This window comes from Macrotis lagotis, chromosome 7 (assembly GCF_037893015.1).
Source record: "Macrotis lagotis isolate mMagLag1 chromosome 7, bilby.v1.9.chrom.fasta, whole genome shotgun sequence".
Taxonomy (NCBI): domain Eukaryota; kingdom Metazoa; phylum Chordata; class Mammalia; order Peramelemorphia; family Peramelidae; genus Macrotis; species Macrotis lagotis.
The window spans coordinates 183,862,001-183,888,458 of NC_133664.1; the positions used below are offsets into that span (position 1 = coordinate 183,862,001).

Below are 26,458 nucleotides of genomic sequence, written 5' to 3' on the forward strand. Positions count from 1 at the left end.
TTTGTGGTTTCTTATAAACTCAGAGGGCTAGTCTGATTGTTTGGTGACTTGGAAACTGAATATCTCAAAATGTTATTTTTCCTTGTTTCCTTAAAATTTTATTCTTCGATGTTGTTCTGGAATTTGATTAGAATGGTTCTTTGTGAGCTAAACTTTGTGTTTCTATATTCTGTGGATTTTCTGGATTATACTTTGCCATCTACTTCCAATATTTTTGGGCAATGTTTCTGTTGATCCTTTGAAGTATGGCTTTCAGGAATATCCATCTAGAGTAATTTTTTGCATCCTATCATCAAGTTTAATATCTTTGGTTTTGAGGGTTTTTTTAAACTTTCATGTATTCTTTCAATCTTGAGGTTTACAATTTTTTGTTCTATTATTTTTCCTCTGTTTTTACATTTTTTTTCACTCCAAATATTTCACTTACTTTTTTTAAAAACAGACTCTACATGAAAATGGAGTCTATTTGTTCTTATCAACTTTTAGACATAATTTTTTCCTCAAGAATCTCAACTTTTTTCTTTATTTCTTTGATTGCTCTCCTGAGCTATCCTGGAGTTTCTTAGATATTCTCCAAAGCCATTTCAGAGGTCTTATAGAACTTATTTTGATATTTTCAGCTTTCTCAGGAGATTTTGACATAATTTTCCTTTTTTAAAATTTTTTACAAAATGCTTATGCATTGAGATGACACTATCTTTCAAATGTTTATTCTTTTCTATTCCTTGGGACAGCTTTTGTCTGTATCAATCATTCTGCTGATTTTTCTATGGTGTCCTTGCTAGAAACATGCTTCTTACTGCCCATTCTTTCTTCCTTTTGAAAATGAAGCATGGTTCCCTCTCTCAGTCTTTGCTACCTCAGTTCTATTATCTCAGACACCAAAGTTGGACAAAATGTGAACAAGTGCTTCAGTGAGACTCTGAAAGGCTACTGTAGTTGGGCTTATTTTCTACCTTTGCCAGTCCCATGGGTGTAACCTCTTTGCAACTAACTTTCAGTACCTAGGGAACTAATCACAAAGGATTTGTGATCTTTGGAATTAGGTGCTCAGGGAAGACCCTTGTGACTCCTCTATTTCTCTCAATATTTCTGTTGGCTGCCTCTCTCTCAATTCTTTTGCAGATTACCTTTCTCCTAATCTTATTGTCTGCTTGTCTTGTCCTCTGTTTTATTAAATAATCCTAACTAATACATTTTTTGATACCTTACTTCTTTCACAATCCTGTTCTTCAGATTCCATACTCTTCCACAAATACTTTATTCCTTCTGGAATCATGGGAGTTCAAGGTTTGTATTTGTTTTCCAAAAGAGACCCCTTGCAAGGGGTTAATAGACAGAGTACGTGGCCATGAGGAGCTCATCCTGAGAGTCATTAAGACCGGGGACAACAGGAATGTCCACACCAGAGTGCTCTGAACTCATGAAGGAGCTCTGGCCCTTCTCTCTGTTTGTTCTCTGCCTTTCATCCTTATCCTATTGAAGATTCTCAGGAAGGAGCTTTGGCCTCTATCTCTCTGCCTTTCATCCTCATCCTGTTTAAACCAGGATACACACCTTTTGTGGCATGCCCATTACTCTTTCACAGTGCCTGGAGATGAGGAATGCTGATAACAGGGGGACTAGGCATATATATATATATATCCTTACTCAACTATGTGAGTTAGAGATGTAGAGATGTAGAGATGTAGTGTCTTGTTAATAAAACCTGTTATGCATCTCTCCTGGTTGAACTCTCATTATTGAATACACTGGCTGTGTCTGGGTAGCGCCATGAAGACCTTGGAACAAAGGTACGACCCGGCTGCCCGAAAGGAAAAGTCAAAGGACTTTTCAGAGACCACTGACTATCAATTTATTATTTGCTAGCCTAATTAATAAAGTGATTATTAATTACCCAGAAACTCTGTTTCTCATGCTTCTCATTCTTTTCAAGTGGGAAAACTGGGACACTAAAGCACCGTTGGTGGAGTTGTGAACTGATCCAACCATTCTGGAAAACAATTTGGAACCATGCCCAAAGGGCTATAAAATTGTGCCCATTCTCTGATCCAACAAGATAACTGCTAGATTAGTATTCCAAGAGATTAAAAAAAGTGGGAGGGAAGGACCTATTTGTATAAAATTATTTAGAGCAGTTCTTTATATAGTGGCTAAGAATTGAAATTCAAAGAGATGGTCATTAAATGGAGAAAGACTGAACAAGCTGTGGGTATGTGATTGTAATAGAATTATGCTATAAGAAATTATAGGCAAAACGATTGAAGAGAAACCTGGAAAGACTTATATTGACTGATACAAAATGAAGTGAACAGATTTAGGAGAACATTATATACAGTGACACAATGTTGCACAATGAAGAACTATGAATGACATAGCTATTCCTAGCAATACAAAAAACCAAAATAATCCCTAAGGACTCATGATGAAGCATGCTACCCACCTTCAGAGAAAGAGCAAATATTGTCTGATTACAGACTGAAGCATGCTGTTTTTCACTTTCTTTTCTTTCATTTCATTCATTTCTTTCATTCTTGTACAAAAAGATTAACATCTTTTTGTTTTACATGATTGCACATATAAAATCTATTTAGGATTACTTACCATTTCAGGGCAGGGGTGGGGGGGGAAAAGGAGGTAAATGTAGAATTTAGAAGTTAAAACAAAAAATGTTTAAAACTGTTTTAACATGTAATTGGGAGAAAATGAAATATTATTAAAAAAAAAAGAAGGTACATTTCATACAGCATGAGAAGGCATTGGTAGTTTGTGAACAGTCAATGGAGAACTCACATATCCACCAAAAAAATCAAAGTATGCATACTTACATTACTACAGTTAACTGTTGGAGAAACTCTTATGTTAGTTGGACTTGAATCAGCAAGAGATGGAGAAGAATGTAACCTTTAAAAAGGAATATATAAAGACATTTGTTCACTGACGACTTTGAAGTGATCTAAAGTTCCAAACCTGACAGACCCCTCCCTACTTATCTTGAAGGCTCATCTAGGACTATTGGATTTGGGGAAGGAAGAGGGGAAATAGACTTACACTTCCCATCCTAGGAGTCAGGAGTCAGGACAGTTCAGGAGAGACCCTTCAAGACTATAAATTTTCCGTTGTTTTTAAGGGTCATCTGTGTGTTTAGTCCTCAGAGAAACTTGCTGCCTTTTTTCAATCCAACCTCCATTTCACCCATTATCATCCAGTATATCCCCATCTGCCTCTTCTTGTCATTGGTTTCCTATGGGTATATCAGTTTCTAACCTCTCAGGACTCTCAGGACAATTATAAACTAACTCCAACAACTTATTCAGGTCAAATGCCCCCTACTCCTAATGTATTAATTTCTCCCTCTCACCAATTATCTCATTTCTGTAGTGAGTAGGAGCTCTGAGCCTGTGGCTATGATGTACTTTGGATTTCTGCCTTCTGGGATTAGATCTCCATGGACCTTTGAAATTTAGAGTGCTAAATAGTCAAGTTGCTCTCTGAGGGTTAGGGCAGAATGCTAAACACCTCAGAGTCTGTTCTATCCTTGTCTGAACACAGCTGCTCTGCAATAGTTGGAATTGGTAAGGGGGAGCCCTAGGCTTTTGTTGTCTCCAGGTACAAAGTCCTGAAGGTGACATGAATCTCTGGTTTGTCTCAGTTTGCTTATGTTGTTATCCCTGGCTTTTCTGGTGACCTTACTGACAACGGACTTCTAGATGACTTTTTTTTTTTTAACAAGGCAGTGGGGTTAAGACTTGCTCAAGGTCACACAGCTAGGTAATTATTATGTGTCTGAGGCTGGATTTGAACTCAGCTCTTCCTGACTCCAGGGCCGGTGCTCTATCCACTGTGCCACATAACTGCTCCCTTCTAAATGTCTTTTTAATGAATTTCTGTAGTTGAAGAAGTACTTTCTTTTAGTTTCTCTTTGAATCTTTATAATCATTAATTATTTCTGACAAAATTCAAATCTGCAATAGGTAAATGAGAGCTATGCTCTGTGCCTCTATTCAGAGAGCCATCTTGGTCATTAGGAATGGAACATTCTTTTTTTTTTTAGTTTTTGCAAGGCAATGGGGTTAAGTGACTTGCCTAAGGTTACACAGCTAGGTATTTATTAGGTGCCTGAGGGCAAATTTGAACTCAGGACCAAACATTTAGTGAGGAGCAACTCACTGCTTCCCTTCCATTTTTGGATGATGATTCCAGGGCCAGTGCTCTATCCACTGCATCACCTAGCTGCCCTGGTAATAACCCTTTCATAGAGAAAGCAGACATTCCCAAGTGATTTTTAGGGTTAAAGGATTAAAGACGTCATGAGAGGTGGGGCAGAGGGGAGGCACAAAGAGGATTAGAGATCTGGACCTTGACTTCAACATCACAGGACTAATGGAAGATTATTTATTCAGTAACTCTAAAGTTCCTTTGCTTTGGTGGAAATCTAGATTACAGAATTTTATTATAAGTCTATGAAGGACTGTGTATAAACTATATATGAAAGAGAGGTTTACCGTAAATGCCTAGGGGTTTCATTCCAAGGGGAACTTATGAACTATCTGGCATCTTTTGGTGGATTGTAGTGAGTCCTTTTTGTATTTTACATTTTCTAAAGGATAAAATAAAGACTGACCTTTCCTTGTATATTAACCTCCTGAGTACCCCAATAAGAGCTAGGGAGCATGGCGATTATCATTTGGAGAAATCTAGATTTGGGCCACACTATGAACTTATTAGTGAATAGAGTGCTGGTCCTTGGGAGTCAGTAAGTCCTAAGTGGAAATACAGTCTCAGACAGTTAACAGTTACTTAGTTGTGTGACTTTGGGCAAATCAATTAACATTGCTTACCTCAGTTTCCTCATCTGTAAAATGAGCTGGAGAAGGAAATGGCAAACCAGTACAGTATCTTTGCCATGAAAACTTCAAATAAGAGTCAGACACAGCTGAACAACAACAACGAATTTATAATAGAAATTTTTTCAGGAGTATCTCTAGGTAGGGGCAGGATTTCCCCCAAAAAGAGGCTTCTTGAGGTGGCTAGGTGGCACAGAGTGGATAGAGCACTGGCCCTGGAGTCAGGAGTACCTGAGTTCAAATCCTGTCTCAGACACTTTCTAATTACCTAGCTGTGTGGCCTTAGGCAAGCCACTTAACCCCATCTGCCTTGCAAAAAAAAAAAAAAAGAGGCTTCTTTTGGAAATCAGCTTCCAGGATAGAACCTGATCTATATTAGCCATGTTAGTCCAAGACTTGGAGAAACCCGAAGATCTTGGAGAGAAGAATTCATAGAATATATACCCTAGGCATTTTTAAAAATTTATTTAAGTCAATGGGTTGAGTGACTTGACCAAGGTCACACAGCTAGGCAATTTTTAAGTGTCTGAGGTCAGATTTGAACTCAGGTCTTCCTGATTCCAGGGCTGGTGCTCTTATCTACTTAGCCACCTAGCTGTCCCCATAGGCAATTGTTCTTAAACTGGAAGACTACAGTAAAGAAGGGACTATTGTGATTACAGTTTCAAGAGCAGACAGCAAAAAAAATAAACAAATATTTTTTCAGTGCTTATCATATGAAGCACTAGAGAATCAAAGTAAAAGCAAAAATAAACATTTCTCTCAGGGAATTTACATTTTAATAGAGGCAACAACATATATATAAATAAAGACACAGTAGATAGGTCATCTTTGAGGAGAACCCATTACTAAGACATTTTTAACTATAGAGATTTGGGGAGAGGGGATTCTTGAAAAGAAAACTTCTCATTTAACTAGGAAAGTTAGGGGTTTTGGTATCACAATACTATAGAATTTCAGAGTTGGAAGGGACCTTCCATATATGTCCAACTCATAATAGAACAAAATTTTCCCATCCAATGTTCCTGAGAAATTCAGTCTTTGCCTGCAAACATTTAGTGAGGAGCAACTCACTGCTTCCCTTTCATTTTTGAATAATGGTACTTGTGGAGCTATTTCCAGTTGTCCTAATCCTTATCTGGCCACTGGATCCAGATGACTCCAGAAGAGGCTGATGACTGTATAACCTTCTCTTACTTAAATCCTAGTCTCTGCATGTCATGGCATCTTTTCCTGATGTCATGGTCTTTTTCAAGAATGAAGGACAAACAACAACAACAACAACAACAACAACAACAAATGGTACTTATAGAAATTCCCTCATTTTACCAGGAGCTAAGACAAAGATCACTGGACTGTGGCTGGCAGTCCCCATTCTCTCTTGGAAATGTTGCCCCGCCCCCCAATCCTGAAGGACTGATCTTTCAAAGCTTAATAGCAGGGGCAGTTAGGTGACAGTGGATAGAGCACTGACCCTGGAGTCAGGAGTACCTGAGTTCAAATCTGACCTCAGACACTTTCTAATTACCTAGCTGTGTGGCCTTGGGCAAGCCACTTAACCCCATTTGCCTTGCAAAAACCTTAAAAAAAAAAAGCTTAATGGCAGAGGCCCAGAACTCACATCTTTCAGGTTTCACTGCAGCTAGTGACTTTTATGATCTTTTTTTTTAAACTACTTTCTCATGTGTCAATCAATAATTCCTCAAGGTTTTATGAAGTATCTATGAAACCTCTTTATGAGGCATTATGTTGGACTCTGGGGATACAAAAGCAAAAAAAATTTTAAAAAAATTAAAAAGTTCATTCCCTTCAAAGAACTTACATTCTATCAAGTGAAACGACATGTGCATATAAGTAAATGCAAAATATATGCAAAATCAAATCAATGTAATTTTTAAAAGGGGATGCTAAAATCTGGGAGCAATCATGAAAATTCTCATGTTGAAAATAGCATTTGAATTAAACTATACATGTAGCTAGTGATTTTATGAGATAGATGAAGAAACAGTGCTCTTTAGGCTGGGAGACAGCCTGTGAAAAGGCAGAGAATAGAGGCTCATTTAAAGGGCACAGCAAATAAGCTAATTTAGTTGGAAAAGGGCGACCAAAAAGAAATAATGTTCAAAACACCTAAAAGGGTAGTCTGGAGTAAGTTTAAAAGGGTTTAAATGCCAGCAGAAATGTTTGAATTTAATCTTAGAGAAGAGTCAATTCTACTCTTTAAACATGTTACTTTTGACAGATGTGGTGGAGAAATAAATGGAGAGAAAAGAACCATTAATAAAGGAGCCTGGTCAGGAGGCTATTAACATTCATAATCCCCCTTTTTTTGGGGGGGGGGAATTCTTGGTAAAGATAGTAGAGTGATTTGTCCTTTCCTTCTCTAACTCATTTTACAAATGAGGAAACTGAGGCAAGCAGTGTTTAGTGACTTGCCCAGGATCACACAACTAAGTAGCTCAGGTTGGAGTTGAATTTAGGCCTTTCTGACTCCATACCTCCTCCAGAACTCCATCCATTCCACCACCTAGTGGAATGGTCCAAGTACAAGGAAATAAAGGTCTGAACTAAGGTCATGATCATGTGAGTAAAGAGCTAGGGACATAAGTGTAAGATGTAGAAATAAAATTGATAAGGCTAGACAAATTAATGGATATGGGAAATGAGAGATAGTAAAGTGCTGAGGATGATCCCAAGGCTGTGTAATTGGTCCCCCCCCCCCCACCCCAATCTAGTTCATCTTCTACTCAGTTGTCAAATTCATTTTCCTAAAACATAGACCTGGCAATTTACTGAATAAACTCCAGTGACTCCCAATACTTCCAGGATCAAGTATCAAAACTTTTTTTTGACATTCAAAGCTCTTCACAACATAGCCCCCTCCTACTTTTCCTGTCTTTTTATACCTCATTTCCTTTCTCTCTCCTTATTCTTCAATCCAGATATACTATTCCTCAAACAAGATGCTCCATCTCCAGACTTTAAGCATTTTTCACCAATAGTCCTTCATGCACAGAATGTTTGTGTCTATCTCCTGACTTCCTCCAAGTTCCTACTAAAATCTCTTTCTCTGAGAAGTCTTCTCTCATTTCCTTTAATGCTAATGCCTTCCCTCTGTTTATTATCTCCAATTTATATGTTTTTATATATTGTGTTTGCATAGTTTTTGATTTTTTTCCCATGTTATCTCCCTCATTTGACTATGAGCTCCTTGAAAGCAGGACTGTATTTTCTACTTTCTTTGTATTCCCCCATACCTAAGACTTAGAACTGTTCCTGAACTGATACTGTGGCTCCTTAATAAATGCTTATTGACTGAATTACCAATGCTTTGGACAGAAAGAGGGAAATCAGAGTTTGGGGAAAAGATAAATAAGTTCAGTTTTGTGCATATTAAATTGGAAATGATTATGGAATACCCAATTTGTAAAGTCCAGTAATGGGGAACTAGATTTTAAAATGGACTCTAAGTCTCATACATATTCATGTTAATTGAACTCATGGGAATCTGATGACAGAGAAAAGAGAAGAGGATCTAAAGCAGAACCTTAAGGGAATGCCTTCAGTTAGAGGGTAGGATGTAAATGATGATCCAGCATAAGAGACCAAGATGTTACCAGACAGATTTTAAAAAAAGAATTCATAAAAATTCAAATAGGAAAGGGTGCATCAGAGGAAAGAAGGGTCAACAATGTCTGATGTAGCAGAGAAATTAGGAAAGAAGAATGCAGAATGAGAAAAGGCTACTAAAGGTAGTAATTGAGATATCAATTAGAAACTTTGGAGAGAACAATTTCTGTTAGTGATTAGTTTGGAAGCCAGGTTGCAAGGAGTTAGGAAATGAAGGAGAGAAAAAGGAAATAAAAATAATTAGAATCATTAGTTTTTTCTTAGGAGTTTGATTATGAGATAGCATGATAGCTTATGGGTGTGACAGGGTCAAAGGTTTTTTTGAGGGTGGGGAAGACTTGGAGATGTTTGACAGTCACAGGGAAAGAGCAATAGATAATGAAAACATACAAATTACATTTTAGCAATTTTTGTTCTATCCTTTTGAATCCAAAGATTGTTCTTTTTGGCAGAGGAAACTGAGAGGCTAGCAGTTCTGCTTTTTTTCATGCTATCTTGAGTAGGTGTCTTTGATCATTTTCTTGACATCAATGTGTCAAAATGCAACAAAAGTGCCCTTTCAGTCATCTTTTGCTTTCTTTGTCAGTCTCAGTTCTTTTAGCACCTTTCCACCCTTGCTATTCTTCTCACAGTACTGTGTCATTTGTAATTGTAGCTTCTTGCTTCCATCTTCTGAACAGACCTTTTAAAAATCCAAGTTGATTGATAATATCCTTGTGCATTGATAAGGATCTCTTTTGACAATTTCTTTTCTTCTTCACTAGAGCTGTTTCTCTTTGTGTCTTCATAATTCAGTTTGGGGAGAATCCCATCCCTCCTGAACCACTTTCTTTATAGAACTTTAGGCTATGGAATCTTACCAATCCTTTCTCTAAACCCTTTGTAATCCATCTTCCCAAATTTAGGATGAATGTCAAGATATGTCTGGTATTTCCTCTCAATTTCCATCATAAATCTATCATATCCAAATAGCTGATAACTTCTTAACTGAATATAATGACAATTTAATCCTTCCATTAATAGAGGAGCCAACAAGGAAGATTTATTCTTGAGCTGATTTCTCACCAATAAGGATGTTCTTGTTGCTAGTTTGAGAATCATGAAGACTTGTGAGAAAGTGATCACATCACTTATTTATCCATCTTCCAATCTCATCTCACAGTCAGAATTGCCCACCCTGCCTCTTTACATTCTTTTTTTTTCTATCACACACTAACCTAGAGAGTAGAAGGGAATTCTTTAGTCCTCTTTCATTTAGTTTTTCTTCTAGGAAGGAGACAAGCCTGTACTTTGGATATAGACAACAGTTACTTGGTTGTGGCAGAAATACAAATATCATACACTCTAGCAATTTAATTCAATTTATTCATCTTAGTTGAGTACAGAAACATAATAGGAGATTATTTATTGTCCCAGGAATCACAAAAATAGACAGCGAAATAAGCAACTGTAACATAAGAAGTCATTTGTTTTAGCCTATTAATGGAAAACTACTTCTAAATCAGTACCTTGTAAGGCAATAGCCTTAGTACAATATAATTTTCGGTAATAAATTTATTTGCCACCCCTATCCCCCCAAAAGAAGTTACCAATATGCCAAATTTTCACTGTAATATTTGATTCCCTGGTTTAGGTCCTGGTTCTTCAAAATGACAAAGAGAATAATAGAAACTTAAACATTACTCTATGTCTTAAAGCACTTTAGAAACAATAATTCTCATCACATCTGCAAGAGACAGCTGAGGAAACACACTAAAGGGAGAGATAAAAGAACAACAGGAGCTAAGGATGACACAAACAAAGAAAGTACTTGTTCAATTCATAGCCTGCTACCCAGCTCATTCACACCAGTCTAATAATGGTTGGATGCTCTCCGTCATAGATTTATATCTTGAACTCGTTACCAGTACAGATTAGGTTCCACTCTGCTTCAAACCATCCTACACATGGATATCAGATTTATTTTCCTAAGGGGTCCAAAGTAACAAAGCAGAGTAAACAGGCTTTATTTTGGACCTTGGCACCCTAGTTTCCTCACCTGTAAAATAAGGGTTTGGACTATTTCATCTTTGTCTTTTGAACTTAATAATTTATGAATTTTTCTGTGAGATAAATCCAGATCTGTTAGCTTAGAATTCAAGGTCTACTACAATTTGATTTTTACCTTGTTTATCCAGATTCCTCTCCTCCAATTTGTTCATTTCATTGCAGTTAGTTGACCTAACTCATAGTCCCCTCATCTTATGCCCAGGCTCTTCCTACCCCAAAAGCCCTGATCCACCTCCTTTCTAACTATCCAAAGCCTATTTATCTTTTTTTTTTTGGTAAGGCAATGGGATTAAGTGGCTTTCCCAGGACCACACAGCTAGATAATTATTAAGTGTTTGAGGTCAGATTTGAACTCAAGTCCTCCTAACTCCAGGGCTAGTGCTCTATCCACTGCACCACCTAGCCACCCCCCAAAGCCTAGCTATCTTGCAAGATACAGTTCAGCTTCACTTTCGTTCATAAAAATTTCCTTGGCTACAATGATTTCTTCCCCTTCTCTGACCTCTTAGAGGAAATTTCTGAGCCAGAAAGAACTCTCTAGAAATGACACTACCATTTGCAGATGAGAAAACAAAGATTTAGAGAAGTGAATGTCTTACTCAAAGTCACACGAATTGTTAATGTCACCATCAGGACTAGACCTCAGGTCTTCTAGTTCTCATTTCTCTTAGATCATGATCTTGCCTTCCTGGCAAGATGTTCAATGAGGACTGGACCAAGTGATGTGATAGAATGCAAGGGAGTCAGTCCCTGGACAATCCCTTTTTAAAAGTTAACAAATAGAAGGGCTGATGAAAGGGAAAGGGGTCCCCTAAAGAAAAAAACACAAGAAATAACTAATAAAATTTAAAATGACAGAGTGCTAAAATATACTATAAATGCCCCAAAGTCTAAGTAATGTTACAAAGGTCCTTTATCCCCAGGGAGATAATGAGAAGGGATTGCTTTGTTCTAAGAACATGGGATCATAGATGTATAGCTAGGAGAAACATTAAGGCTATCTAGTCTACCTCCTTCATTCTAAAGAAAAAGGTTTAAAAAGGAACTTGTTGAAGATTGCACAAACAGCATTATATTAATTCTGCTTTTCTCTAAGAAGTCAATGTAATTCTTAGCCTACAAATGGCAATAAATAAATATTTATTAAGGTTAATTGAAAACAGAAGATAAAAATAACACTAACACTTATAAAGTCCTTTAAGATTTGCATAGCTTTCTATATACATTTTCCCATTCAATGTTTAGAACAACTCTGTGATAAAATAATACAGTAATTATTATTCCCAATTTACAGATATAGAGACTAAGCATGACAAAGGCAAAGTGGCTTGCCCAAGTCTCACAAAACTAATAAATGCGTTAGGCAGGATTGGAATTCAGATTTTCCTGACTCCTGATTTCATATTCTATCTACTGTACCAAGCTGCCTCTAGATCAAAATCACATGATAGAAAACCATCTGTGGGTGCACGCATGCACACGCATGCACACACACACACACACAAATTTTGTATCATATAGAATTACCTCTGTAAGTTGAGGACTTCATTTTCAATCTCTGTTCCTATACTACCAGCACCAAGGACTGTTCCTGAAGATATTCCAGGCACACTAATAAAAGATTGTCTGGAAGCATCTAAAGTCACCAAAAACACAAACAAAAACATGGTGAAATGGTGAAATGATTCCAGTTACAAGCATGTCATCGATGTTAATTTTAATTTAGGTTCAGATGGAATACCAGCTCTTTTTAAAACTGAAGTCTGTCTGCCATAAAATGTGTTTTACCATTGAGTTTTAACCCCAGTTATGATATATCATGCTTCAATATTTCAAAAGAATAAACAGGAATTGATTATTTAAGCATTAAATAAAGCAACTTCACTTGTTATCCTTTCCTGGTGGTTCAAATGAATGTAGAGATTGATGCAATTATTTTAATACTTTAAAGAACTCAGGAGAATATAACACTAGTTTTACCTAATTCATGATTGAGTTAATTATCTATGCTACATGATCATTATCATCATAGTTAACATTTATATAATGCTTACTATATAACACTTAACTGTATTAAGCATTTTTTAATTGTTACCTCAATTGATCCTTGAAATAACTCTGAGAGGTAGAGGTTATAATTAGCCTCATTTTTACAAATGGGGAAACTGAGGCAAACAGCAAATTTTTTTAGGTGACTTGTCCAGGGATCAGATAGCTAGTAAGTGGCAGAGACTGGATTTGAACTTGGGACTTTCTGACACAAAAGTCAGCATTCTATCCACTGTGTCACCCAGGGCAAAGTGTCCTATCTAGACAACCAGCAAAATGTAGGCAAGGGTTAACAGCCAGGCTGCTTGTAATCATCAAGGAATAAGGCAGGCAGTGCTAGAATCAGCTTGAATGGGCTCAGGAAAGGTAATTATTAAACCTTCAGTGTGAGCATTCATGTGGGCAAACACTACAAATTAGAACTTGGTTCATTGTTTTCTTGATTGTTGAGCCAAGAAAGTGGTGGCGAAAATGATAATGATACAGGTTAAACTTAAAAATGTATCATGTGTACTTTTTTCCCCCTAGAGATCTGGTTAAACATTTGTCTGCACACCTCTGAGTAAGGGAGCTGGGCATTAAAAACTAGCAGCAGAGATAATAAATTTGGTCAGAATGGGAAAACTGAGGTTCTGGGAGCCTGGTGAGAAGCAGAAGAGGGGGCAAGAGCAAAGTACCAATCAGAAAAGGAAATGAGACTAGCAAAAGTGAGCACTATTTGCTGTGCTCATTGGTCTCCAGAAAAGTTTTGCAGATGTCTGAGTGGTCACACCAGTTTCTCTTTCTTAAAGGGAGTAATAATGTACTTGAATACAGGACTGCCATAAGATCATAGATTTAAAATTGGAAGGCATCTCAGAGATTATCCAACCCAAGCCTTTCATTTTATGAGTGCAAGAATGGGGGACTAGACTTGCCCAAGGTCATCCAAGGTCATGGCTGTCAGACCTAGAAGTCTAACCCAGAGACCTTCACAGAGAGCTTCAGAGATTTTTCAAGCAACATTTCCTAACCTAATTGGCTTATGTATGATCGCATTGGCAAGGTGATACTTCAGTACCAGAAGGCATGTAGATTGTCCATATTTCCACTGGATGTTTCAATTAACCACATGGCCATTGCATTCTAACATGCTATACCTTTGATTCACTGAAAGTCAAAACACCAAGAATCTTACTGGGTTTTTTTGAGTTTTCCTTGCCTGAGTCCATGTCTTCCCATTAATGCAAGGTTGTCTTTCCTTAGGCTACTATTTAATGATTCCCCAAAGCCAAGGACCAAGATCTTAGGGACATGACAATATACCCTTTGAACTCTTAAAACCAACCAACTTTATGGTCATAGCTGTTCCTGATATGCAAAGAGTAAGATTAGTGTAACATTCCAAGGTGAATATTTCAGAAAAATGCCACCACCTACATTAAGCCTTTCCTGAGCCCAGCAGCTACCATTGCCTTCTTCTTTCCAAATTACCTCCTATTTACATATTCATATGTAACATAGCAACATAATTGTCTCTCTCTTAATTGTATGTAAACTTATTGAGGGCAGGGACTTCTACATTTTTTCTTTGTATTCCACTCATCATTATGAGAGCATAATGCCCTGAATTTTTTTCTTCCAACTAGAACGACAAAAGGAAATCCTGGTAAAGAACTTCCTCTATGAATACAGATGGGCGCCTTTTCTGCCACTTGAGTTGCTTGGGTCATTTGCCCAAAGTCACACAATGAGTATTATGTCAGGGACAGAGTGTCTTCCTGATGCTGACATCTCTAACCATTATACTACTGCATTCCTAAAAGAGACAAAAGGTAAACTCTTTGAAGTATGAACTGTTTTGTTCTTGTCTTTGTATTTCCATTCCCTAGCACAGTGTCTTACTTAATGCCTATTGTGGATTGTTATACAAATAGTTTATTTTGTGTAATCATCATACTCCTTTTCCTATTGCTCCTTGCACAGCATTGCCAATATTTAGGAATCTTGTCTCCAAGCAGAGTTTTGGCTTCTTCTTCTTCCTATTTTGATATGGTATTTGGGTCCCCATTTTTCAGTATGAAATATCCTAAACTCTAAATTCTATATTTTTTTCTTCAGCACAGAAAAAAAGATCTAAAAACAAAACTCAAAGGCAGATTGGAACAGTGGATTTAGAGATAGGAAGATCTGGATTCAATGCCTGCCTTTTGAGACACACTAGCTGCATGATCCTGGATGATTACTGTAAAAACTCAGTGTCCTAGGTAACAATCTAAAACTATCTATTGCAGAGAAGTTGCTGATCTGCATTCATAAAAGGGGTTTCCTTATATCGGTATATGAAATCACAGACTCAAACCAAAAAACCCCCCAAACTCCCTAATCTTACCTTCTGATGACTGTGAACTGCAAGTAAAGAGTGATGTTTCTCTGGATTCTTTACATCCCCTAAAATTAAAAAATGCTAAAAATTTAGAAAAAAAATTTGATTCATAAACAATATAAAATAATTTACTAATTACCTACCATGTACAAGATTTTATTTTGGGTTTTAGGGAATTAAATTTACATTCAACTATTTTGTATAATCCTATTTGAAAGTATTTGGTTAGAGTAAAAAAAAACACATAAGTTTTAAAATTATTTTCTTTAATAAGCATTTGTTCCCCTTTCCCCAACTGGAAAAATACTCCTTGTAGCAAATACAATATATGTATATATATCTATATATATCTATATATATATATATGTTTGTAAATAAATATACATATTTGACTGTCATATCTCATTCTGTATCTATATGTTGTTGTTCAGTCACTGCAGTTATGTTTGACTCTTTTGACTCTATTTGGGGTTTTCTCACAAAGATACTAGAGTGGTTTGCCATTTCCTTCTCCAGCTCCAGTTTTATAGATAAGGAAATGCAGACCAATAGGGTTAAATGGCTAGCCCAGAGCCACACAGCAAGTAAGGGTCTGAGACCAGATTTGAACTCAGGAAGCCCAGCACTCTATCCACTCTGCCACCAAATTATCTCTTGTTTTTACATATCTATATGTACATCTTTATACACACACACACACACACACACACACACATATTGCCATATTGAAGCAGATAAATTTTGAACTATATGATATATAACTTTTTTGAGAGAATTTCAACCTATTAAACAATATAACTGGATCAATGCAGATTATTCTATCACCATATGTCCTAGCACTTAATTCCATGTCTTCCTAATTATATTTGACCTAAACTATGATATCATTGTTAGGAAAACAAGAGATACGTTTGTGAGAGAAGATTAACAGAAGGTATTAAATTCTCAGCTTTTTTTACCTCTTAGATAAAGAAAAGGATCACTATTTTAGAAATCCCATTGCAATTTCAAAGAGATATTTATAGAATGAAAAAGTCTGTAGGATAAAAAAATACAAGAAATGAGGTAATAATATGAGCTTTAGATTATAAATTATTGTACATGGTTTAAAATAAAACTAAAATAAAGCATTTACATGATCTGTTGATGGTTGGGGAGTGCAGGAAACAGATGTATGGAGAGTGAGAATGAAGTTTCTTATAAAGTACAAGCAACAACAACCGTAATAATAGAATTGATATATTGCTTTAAGATTTGCAAAGCACTTCACATTTATAATCTCATTTTTGAAACTCATAACAACCCTGATAAATAGGTGCTATTATTGTTCCTATTTTAGAAACAAGGAAACTGAGACACACAGAGGTTAATTGAGTGATTTGTCCAGAGTCACATAACTGGTTAGTGTCTGAGACTAGATATGAATTCAATTCTTCCTGACTCCAAGTCCAATACTTTATCTACTATGCCATTCTGGTTGCTAAGAATATGAAATATTCAGCAAAAACCTTCCTATATGTAATATAAAAATTTTATATACCACGGGGGGGAGTTAATCAAAATACAATTATCTATATAAAAATTTTTAAAGTAATCTGGGATATGGAAGGAAAGGAAATTAGAGACAAATTGGTAGAAAATATTACTTTAGAACTTATGGGATAAAAGAAGAAATACACTGTGATATTATAACTGGAATATATCATAATCCAGTAGTATGAAGGAGATGAATAATGTTTCCCTGATAAAATATAATAAAAGATAAGATATGGCAAAGTATTTCAATTATCTAGAAATTCTATTCTACCCTGAGATAACCTGATAAATTCTGGATATGTACTACTGATAACAGCATCTCTCAGCCGGCAAATATAGAGAGATGAGGTAAATTGTTCTTCTAGACACAATTATGGTCAATAAGAGTTGTTTGGTTAAAAGTAAATGAGTGAGAGTGGTTAAGTTGTCTTATAAATTATGAGAGCCAAAAAGGGTAAAAGTATTCTAGTCTTTAGTAAGTCAAATTTCAAAAAGTTCAGAGAAAAGATGATTTGGTCTATGAGCTAAAACTATAATGAAAGTTAGCCAAAGATGAACAAAGAAGAATTAATTTCAAAAATTTAATTCTGCATACTCTCTACAAATAGAGATGTTTTTCTGATTTCCATTTTTTTCCTTATTGGCATCACCAATACATAAGCCCCAGGTACAGAGCCTGACCCATAATAGATACTTGAAAAATGTTAAGGATCACACAGTTAGTAAGAGTCTGAGGCCAGATTTAAATTCAAGAACATGAGTCTTCTTGAATCATGAATTGAATTGATGAGCTTAGATTTTTAAAAATGCCTGACAAAAAAGGAAAACTGAACAAATAACTAAGACCAAATGTAGACAACAATCTGTAAAATATGTTAAGAAGGTTGAAGCTTAGAGTGACCTGAGGGTTTTTGAAAAATAGCAAGAAGAAACAAACCAAAAAAAGGAAGGAAGGAAGGAAGGAAAAAAGAAAGAAGGAAGGAAGAAAAAGACAGACAAGAAGGAAAGAAGGGAAAAGAAGAAAGAAATGCTGATTCTTAAAACTTATATTCCCACCTGTGCTTTTGACTTTGTGGACTTTGCTACCATGATTCAGTTGCCTTCTCACCCTGGAACATCTTTCCATTATGCTACTCCTTTCTTTCATTGAAGAATTTCTTTCAGGGACCTCCTTTTTGGGGATAGCCAGCCCTACTTCATTCCCCTCCTGGATATGCTTCTAACTCTCTGGATTTTTCCTATCATCATTCAGCTACCTTCTCACCTTGGAACTTCCCTCAGTTCTTAGGACCTCCTCAACTTAGAATATCCCTGTACCATATCAGTTTCTTCTCATTGGTGAGTTCCTTTTGAAACTTCCTTTTTGGAGGTGAGCCCATCATTCATTCCCCTTCTGGTTTTGCTTTTGACTCTCTGGACTGCTCTACTATGCCTCAGTATGCTCTCAACCATGCCCCTTTCCAGTTTCCATACTAGAGTACAAATTCTTCGAGGGCCAAGTCTGTTTTTCTTTTAGTTTGTATTTATATCCGCAGTGATTAGCAAGTGCTTGGTATACATTAAGAGCTTAATAAATGTTTCTTGCCTCATCATACTTTGCCAAATGACTTGTTGTTAAAATGAAAGATCAAGGGGGCAACCAGGTAGATACAGCACCGGCCCTGGAGTCAGGAGGACCTGAGTTCAAATTTGGCCTCAGACACTTAATATTTGCCTGGCTGTGCAATCTTGGGCAAGTCATTTAACCCCACTGCCTTAAAACAAAATAAAATGGAAGATCAAGCAGCACTGCTGATCAGTTAACTTGGAGAAAGGAGCAGGTGCTCTTTTAGTGTAGTTGACTACAAGCTCAATATGAATTCAGAGTATGTTGTAGTTGCCAGAAAAGCTAAAACTTGGGTTTATCAGTAATTCTCAGTAAAAGGTAGATAACAGGCTTATAGAGCACCATATTTTAAGGGAAACATTGACAAATCAGAGTACATCCAAAGAGACAACAGAGGAAGAGAGCTTGAAACCACAGCATCAAGGTGGTGCAATAGATAAGAACATGGGAAGTTAGTGTTTGAATTTGGCCTCAAATCATAATGTCATGTGACCATGGCTGAGCAAGTCACTTAATCTCTGTTCCTCAATTTCCTTCATCAAATGATGATAATAACAGTACCTGTATCACAAGATTGTTGAGATTCAAATGAGACAAGATTTTAAGGTTTTTTTGCAAACCTTAAAACTATTGTTCTATTATTATGCCATAGGAAGAGCCATTAAAGGAACTGGGGCTTTGAGTAGATTATGGTACTAAGATAATTATTTTTAAAATTACTTACAGAACTAATGTGTTGATAGATACAATATATTCCAGTTCTTTGGTCCAAGGGTTTATGAAACTAAACCACTGACTTTTTAAAGTTATAAATGAGCCATCTTTTGCTTTGAATTTGTAGGAATCAATAAAGATTTTCTCCTTACTCTGCAGGACTAAACAGACAAGAAAAAATCAGTATACTATAGTATTCTTAAAATAATAAGTCACTTATTATAAAATTAATTTCTTTCATATTCTTTCAAATTTATGAGCTTAAAGGTTCTGTATAAATTAGGATTCAATATTATTTGAGAGAAGGGAGAAGGAAAACAAGAGAGATAAGGCAGAGAAAAGCAAAATTGGAGGAACAATTTTACAGAGAAAAATTCAATTCATTGAGTACCTGCTTTGTGTTTGTTGGTTAAATTATTGTGATCATCTTGATGGAAGTATTCATAACAAGAAGTTCCCAAAAGTTCTTGTGGAAGATAGCCTAAAATTGCTGTTGCGCTTTTTAAACAGAAAAAATAAAATTCAGAAGTGGTGAATGCACAACTCCCTTGAATACTCTATATTCATTTAAATAATAGTCTACATGAGAGGTGTCAAATTTCCTACATCATGCATGTGGCCCATAAAGCTCCCAAATATAGATGAACTAGATTAAAATGGAAATGTGAAATGTTTAACAAAATAAATAAAAATAAAATTCAACATGGATAATGTTAATTCATGGTTTTCTAAGATAATATATAGTAGCCAGTGATCTGTTTTTATTTCCATTTGACTTCACTGGCCTATTCTACTTTTATATCATCATCATCATCATCATCATCATCATTATTATTATTATTTTTATTATGGCATTAGATATTATAATGGAAAGAGTATTTGATCTAGAATCAGGAAGAGCTCAAGTCAAATATAGCCTTAGATTCTTACTGGCTATGTGGCCCTGAGCAAGTCATTTAACTACTTTGTCTCAGTTTCCTCAATTGTAAAATGGGGATAATATTAACACTTCCCTTCCAGGGTTGTTGCTATGATTAAATGAGATAACATTGTAAAGCATGTCCCATAATGACTTTTCCTTTCAGCTCTTCCCCTCTCCAATCACTGGCTAGAAGAGAACCATGGTAGGACAATATATGAGTAACAAGCAAAGACTCTTGGGAGTATCATAGGATTATAGGAAGACAGATCAAGAGTTGGATAAGACCTCTCAGGCCATCTAGTTCAACCTCCTAATTTAATAGGTGAGGAAACTGAAGCCTAAGAAGTTAAGTGACTTTCCCAAGGTCAGATAGATCAGTAAGCATGTTCTTCATATGACCCTCTAGGCTCTTCAGACTTTCAAATTTAATACTGGAATATTGTAGTACAACTGGAAATTTTAAAGTGGGATGCAGATCTTCTCATGTCCCAACCTACTCAAAGATATAATAATTTTATTATTCCCAAATCAATGAAACTGTGGCCTCAGACTGCCTCTCCATCTCATGTCATTGACTAAGATACTCTATAATGATTATGCTTCAGGTAGAAGTTTGTTGACATATCAATAGCCTTATTTTATCTAAGTTTTTCCTTTATAAACTAAATCAATCCAGATGGACTACTGAGCAACTATTACTCTTGTAATCTTCATTGGCACTTGCAATTGTAATTGTTATTGCATTCGTTACCGTTGATCCACATAGACAAACTTTCCATTTGTGGCAAAGCGGGTAACAAATTCTGTTGGTTTGACTTTAATTTCTCCGCTGTTCTGTGGGACAATATATGGATGTGATCTTCCAATGGCCACGAGGCAGTTAAAGTTATTGCTGTTTTTCTGGCTGTCATTCTCTTCTTCCAGTCCCACTACAGTCAGAGGCCAACTTCTCAAATAACCCATGCAGTGAACAGTACAGAATTTCCTGTGATCTAATATAAAGGAAGGAAGGAAAGAAGGAAGGAAGGAAGGAAGAAGGGAAGGAGGGTAGAGGGAGGAAGAGAAGAAGGGAAAGAAGGAGGGAGAAAGGGAGGATGGGAGAAAGAAAGAGGAAAAAAAGAAAGGAAGGAAGAAAGGAAGGAAGAGGGAAGAAAGGAGAGGGAAGGAAAAAAGAAAGGGAGTGAAGGAAGAAAGGAAGAGAAAAGAAAAGAGAAGGAAAGAGAGAGAAGAAAAGAAAATAAATTGAAGTCACTGGGAAAAAAATTCTAAAACTTTTTCAGTCATAGCAATAATAATTGTGTTTTGAGACTAAGAATAAGCTAGAAAATGACAGATGAACTGACCCAGTTTTAAAAGAATTCTGTTTTCTTTTCTCCTTTGCAGTCTTGATAACTGAAATGATTCTGTCTCATTTTCTGGAAATTTAGTTATTCTTTTCACATGAAAAGAAGAGGAAAAAACCTGACTAATATATTATTTCAATTTATATTAATCCAATTCTGGTTCCATAGCAAATACAATTTTTTAAATGAAGGTCTTTAACATATATTGTGAAGTTTCACAACATACCTCAATCATTTTAACTGCATGTTTAATAATTTTTTCATTAATTTCTCAGGTTGTGTAAAAATGCATTTGAATATATTATGGGGATATTCCAGGGGCATTCAACAACTAATTAAAAGTTAAAAGGTATAGTTATAATGAAGGAAGAAGATTTCTTCTCACTGTCCTGATAGCACAGCTAGACTTTTAATTTCTTAATTTGACTTTGTGAGATCCTCGACAGAAGGATTCATGATTGGGTTAAATATTTTACACAGCTCCCAGATTCATATTAACAAGAACAAAGTTGTAGTCAAAGCCAAAAAATGCTTGAGTCTTCAAAAACACCAATTGTTAGTGCCCATAGATATGACCGTCATGGGCCCACACAAATATTCCAATCATTGCATAGTGGAGTACAAATCCTATTGGTCTGACTTTAATCTCCCCACAATTCTATGGGATTGCATATAGAGAAGTTCCCAAAGTCAACAAAACAGTTGTCTTTCTTATTGCCCCTCTGTTACCATCATAATGTAAATTAATATATATTTATTATATATATATATATCTTATGCTACCTATTTTATTATATATCAATATATTTATATATGCTTAGAATAATATCAAATACGATTATAAATAATAATCCTCTATAATTATTATCAATCCAGTTGTTACTAATCATAGTCTATATTTAAATACCATTTAAATTGCTACTTGAAAAAATAAATTAGCCCCCCACACAAATTTTCCATACTTTGTCCAATCCCTATCTCCCATCCTCACATCTCAAAATATTAAAGCCAAATTTCATGCAAAAACAGAATGAATATAGTCAACAATAGTTCAGAACTCCTGTATTTAAGAGATCTTCAGAAATTGGGATTATCAGCATGTGCCCCACTGAGTCCTTTTTCCCCATACTTTTTAAATGTATTCTACAGTGGTTTGGAAGCAGGGGTTAAGAAGAGGATAAGGAGTTATTGACTCACGAGTTAACCTATTACTATTCTACTGAAGTTACTCAGAATTATTTATGTTTACCCTGTAAATTGCTTTGAGTTATTTTTCCATATTGATATGTGCCATAAAAATGACCCATTCTTCCTATTGAATTCAGTTTGATAGCATACAGTATTAGTGTGTTTCCTGCCACATTAAGATCATTTATACTCCATCAAGGTATTAAAAAGGTAAACCTAGTGTAGAATTCCTTCACATCTTTCTATTTGTGTACAAGATAATGAGATGGTAATAAGAATGCACATAGAGGAAAATATATTTCCCTAAGAAATCAATTTGTCAGAAACTGAGGGCCTTATACTCAATTTGTTTAATATATAAGCCAAAAGGCTTCTGAAGATTCCTAAATTTCCAAACTAAGTGTCGTGGATAAGAATAAAAGTAATTCAGTATGAAAATGCCCACATAGAAAATCTGTAAATAGATCACAAGGAAATATAACCAGAAATTTAACCAAACTGGTGTCATGATGAAACACAAACCTCAAATTAAAAGAAATTCAGTGAGATTTTTATATTGGTATAATTTTCTAATTAACTTTTGGAAGAAACTAAATTTCACCAAAAAATTTTCAAATTAGAAAAAAAAAGTTTTTTTTAATTAGAATAGAGGGGAGTACAGAGAAGGGAGGCAATGAAATGATGAGATAAGTACATGAAAAAAGGATTAGATTTTTTTTTGCTTGACCCTAGAGGCCAAGACTAGAACTAGTTTCTAGAAGGTGCAGAGATAGGATTTAGCTCAATGTAAAGAAAATCTTCACAACAAATCTACTTCTTTGGGAGGTATTAGGCTCCAGTTAACAAAAGGTTTTCAAGAAAAGACTACTTGCTGGGGATGTCACAGAATTATGGTGATGTTTTTGAATTATGAGTTAGAACAGATGACCACTGAGGTTCCATAACATACCATGGATACTATAATTATAAAACTGTCATTTCTATACCATCTTCAATTTTTTTCTTTTGATTCAAAGTAGATTTTCATCAGCTCCTTTAAGATTGTGGGGAATAGAATGGAGTGTTGATTTCATTCTGGAGTGAATCTTTTGAGTCCGATTAGCCAATTTGGACAATTAAGATAATATATTGTTTTTGCTTGATTGATGCTGAGATCACATCTCATTTTATGTGGTTACTTCCTAGGGACATTAATTTTATTTTCAAAAACAAAGTCACTTGATATTTCAAAAAGATACCTTTTTTCTTTGAGCTGGGTAAGTATTCCTGTTCTTCTTTGATTGATGGTCTATAAGACTTTATCCGACAAAAAAAGGACCGTCGTGCACCAGGATACAGATGAGTTGTTCCAGCAGAGAAATTTGCCTGGACTTGAAAGCCAGCTTTGACAAAAGATATAAGTGAGAGAATTAATCAGAAGAAAATGTTTCAAGTAATAATGAAATATTTATTCATTAACACCTTTAAACTACTTCTTACGTTTCTTTATAGCAAATGAAAAAAATTGCCTTTGTGCTTTAATGTAATAAAAGTCAAATATTAACAAAGTATCTACAGTATAGATTAAAAAATGGCAATCAAAGAGAAATCTATTCTAATTTTATATATCTCATTTTGAATTTTAAAAGTTTTCATTTTTTCTTTGAGTTTAAAAAAACTGTGAACCATAGAAGGAATAATTAGTTCACATTTTAAAATATATCTCAGAGATGAGGGAAAAAACTCCCAAATAAATAGATGGGAGTGATCAACTGAAAAAAGTCCATAATTTTCTGCCCATTTCATATTTTACAATCATTTTTATCCTTCAGGGAGCTATAACTTCATCAGTAAGGAGCCTCTCTCCACTAATACAGATCATGATTAATTAATATAAATCAAATGATGTCCAAGATATACTAATAAACTTGATCATGAGCATATTTAATGATTCGTTTTGATCAAATAGATTAATAAATCATATGGTAACCATATTGCAGAGAGAAGCCTTCCTGAACTTAGCCAAGCTATTCCACATACAACATACTTATAGTCTATAACCAAACATGAATACAAAGATTTTCTGGTTTGATGAAGTCTGCTCATGTTCTCCTGGCAGAACCTCTGAGAATCCATAGTCACCACAACAAAATGAGGCTATCAGAAGAGATCTTTGGTAGAGGTGTTCTTTTATATCCTTCTTTCTCTCTACCTCTCTCTCTCTCTCTCTCTCTCTCTCTCTCTCTCTCTTTCTCTCTCTCTCTCTCTCTCCCTCCCTCTCTTCTTCCGCCCCTCTCCCCCTCTTCCTCTCTCTCTCTCTTTCTCTCTCTCTCTCTCTCCCTCTCCCTCTGTCTCTATGTATCTTCCTCTCCTATAATATCTGATATAAGAATCTTCACGTGAGAAACCTCCTCTACCATACCAATGCAGACTAGCAGCTTCTGTGCATCTTAATGTTAGAGAGTTTCCTAGGGATTTGAGAGGATAGGTGACTTGCCCAGAAACCCCACAGCCAGTTTGCTTCAGAAGTGGGATTCAAACTCAGGTTTCATGACTTTGAGGTCAGCGCTCTATCTACTATCAATTCTTTTCATATTCATTTGTTATAAAAGCACAAATATTACATGATCTAAAGACCAATGAAGTTTACTACTTAAAGTTCTGTGGCTCTGGGTGGGTAAATCATTATGCATTGGTAAATAAGTATAAGAATGTCACAGATCAATGATGGTTGCTGAGTATCCTGTAGACTTGTATTCTAATTCTTGAACAATGTCTTCTCATCTTAGAAAATATGTGAAAGCAAAAATATTACTTGTTATGCAAAATGAACTACTTTTGGATAAGGCATTTAATAGATTGTTAGCAGAGTCTAACAACATATGCATATTTGAATAAGTTGGTACTGAGATGTATGAATGCTTGATCTCAACTTTTAAACAACTAATCATAGCCTTTTAAAACAGTGATCATAGTAACACTTACTTTTGGCATCTATCAGCGTCTCTCTTGGCGAGATATCAGATGAAGAAAGCTGTTCCTTTACTTTGGCAATATCTTTTGGATGTAAGTAGTCAAATAAGCTTTGTCCAGTCAAACTTGCCTAATTATAAGATAGACTGTTCATTTCAAAGCAGTATAATAAATCATCCTCCTTTTTTCCCACTCCCAGGTACATGAAATAAATATGCTTAATTTTTTTAAAGTTCGTAGTAAACAAAGAAGTTTTCATGATACAGTATAAACAAACTAATCTATTTTATCTTTGGGGTATAATATTATTCACTTCCTTTACATCCTTTCTTAAGTCCTCCCCATTACCCGTCCACCTCCCTATCAAAAGTCAAGTGAACTGATAAATATTATTTAGTACCATATACTTTTAAATCTATACACTTGCATTCTGATCACAGTAAGATATATCCTAAAGTCATTTAGACAAGAAAAGTAGGAAAGTATTGTTCATTAAAATGTGATGGAGAAAAGTAGCAGTGATTCTTTGAAGTAATTAATAATTCTGGTAAAGAATAAATTCATTTCATTAAAAAACAAAGAGACACATAATGCCATATACAAACCAAACCAAATCTATGACCAAAATAACAGTCCAGATGTCTTTTGAGTATACCATGTGGTTCTTTCTTCAGAGTAAGCTCTTTTTTCATCATCTCTATTTCTTTAATTTCTACTCATCTCACTTCCACTTTCTTTCCTGATCCCTTCTACTCACAATGATGTGTTCTGTTCTCCCTTCCTGGAATATCCTCTCCTCTCTTCTCCAATTACCTAAGTCCTAACTTTCTGTATATTTGAGATAGAATGGGAAAAACATTGAGAAAGAGCATCTGGGTTCTGATCCCAGCTCTGTGGTTCATTCCCTGTGTAATACTGAACAAAAAACATTTAACCTTTCTACACCTCAGTTTTCTCATCTGTAAAATGAGGAAAATAGAAATGAAAAGATACCTTCCAGTCCTAAATCCTGTGACTATAAGACGTAACTTCTCTCAGTATCAGATAATTTCAGAATTGGAAGGAACATCAGTGGCCCCTAGACAAACATATACTTGAAAAAAACTACATGTATGGTACAAGTGATGATCTAACCTTGCATGAAGACCTCCTTAAAGAAGGGTTTCAGATAGACCCACAAACTTCTGAGTCTATTCCATGTTGGATAGCACTTATTATTAGAAAAATGTTTTCTTCACATAAAAAGAATTTGCTTTA

At 35.5% G+C, this 26,458-nt stretch overlaps 1 protein-coding gene across 2 annotated transcripts in view; it reads right to left on the reverse strand.

The window, feature by feature from the left end:
• BMAL2 (basic helix-loop-helix ARNT like 2) overlaps positions 1-26,458 on the reverse strand; it is an 87,266-nt gene that overhangs the window by 20,095 nt on the left and 40,713 nt on the right. For both annotated transcript variants that reach the window (XM_074194192.1, XM_074194191.1), the window contains exons 7-14: positions 25,214-25,331; positions 23,488-23,631; positions 20,470-20,710; positions 19,188-19,294; positions 18,807-18,957; positions 14,947-15,005; positions 12,054-12,162; positions 2,829-2,904 (exon numbers count right to left, since the gene is read on the reverse strand). In XM_074194192.1, coding sequence (XP_074050293.1) covers positions 2,829-2,904; positions 12,054-12,162; positions 14,947-15,005; positions 18,807-18,957; positions 19,188-19,294; positions 20,470-20,710; positions 23,488-23,631; positions 25,214-25,331 — 1,005 coding nt within the window. The remainder of the gene's footprint in view (positions 1-2,828; positions 2,905-12,053; positions 12,163-14,946; positions 15,006-18,806; positions 18,958-19,187; positions 19,295-20,469; positions 20,711-23,487; positions 23,632-25,213; positions 25,332-26,458) is intronic.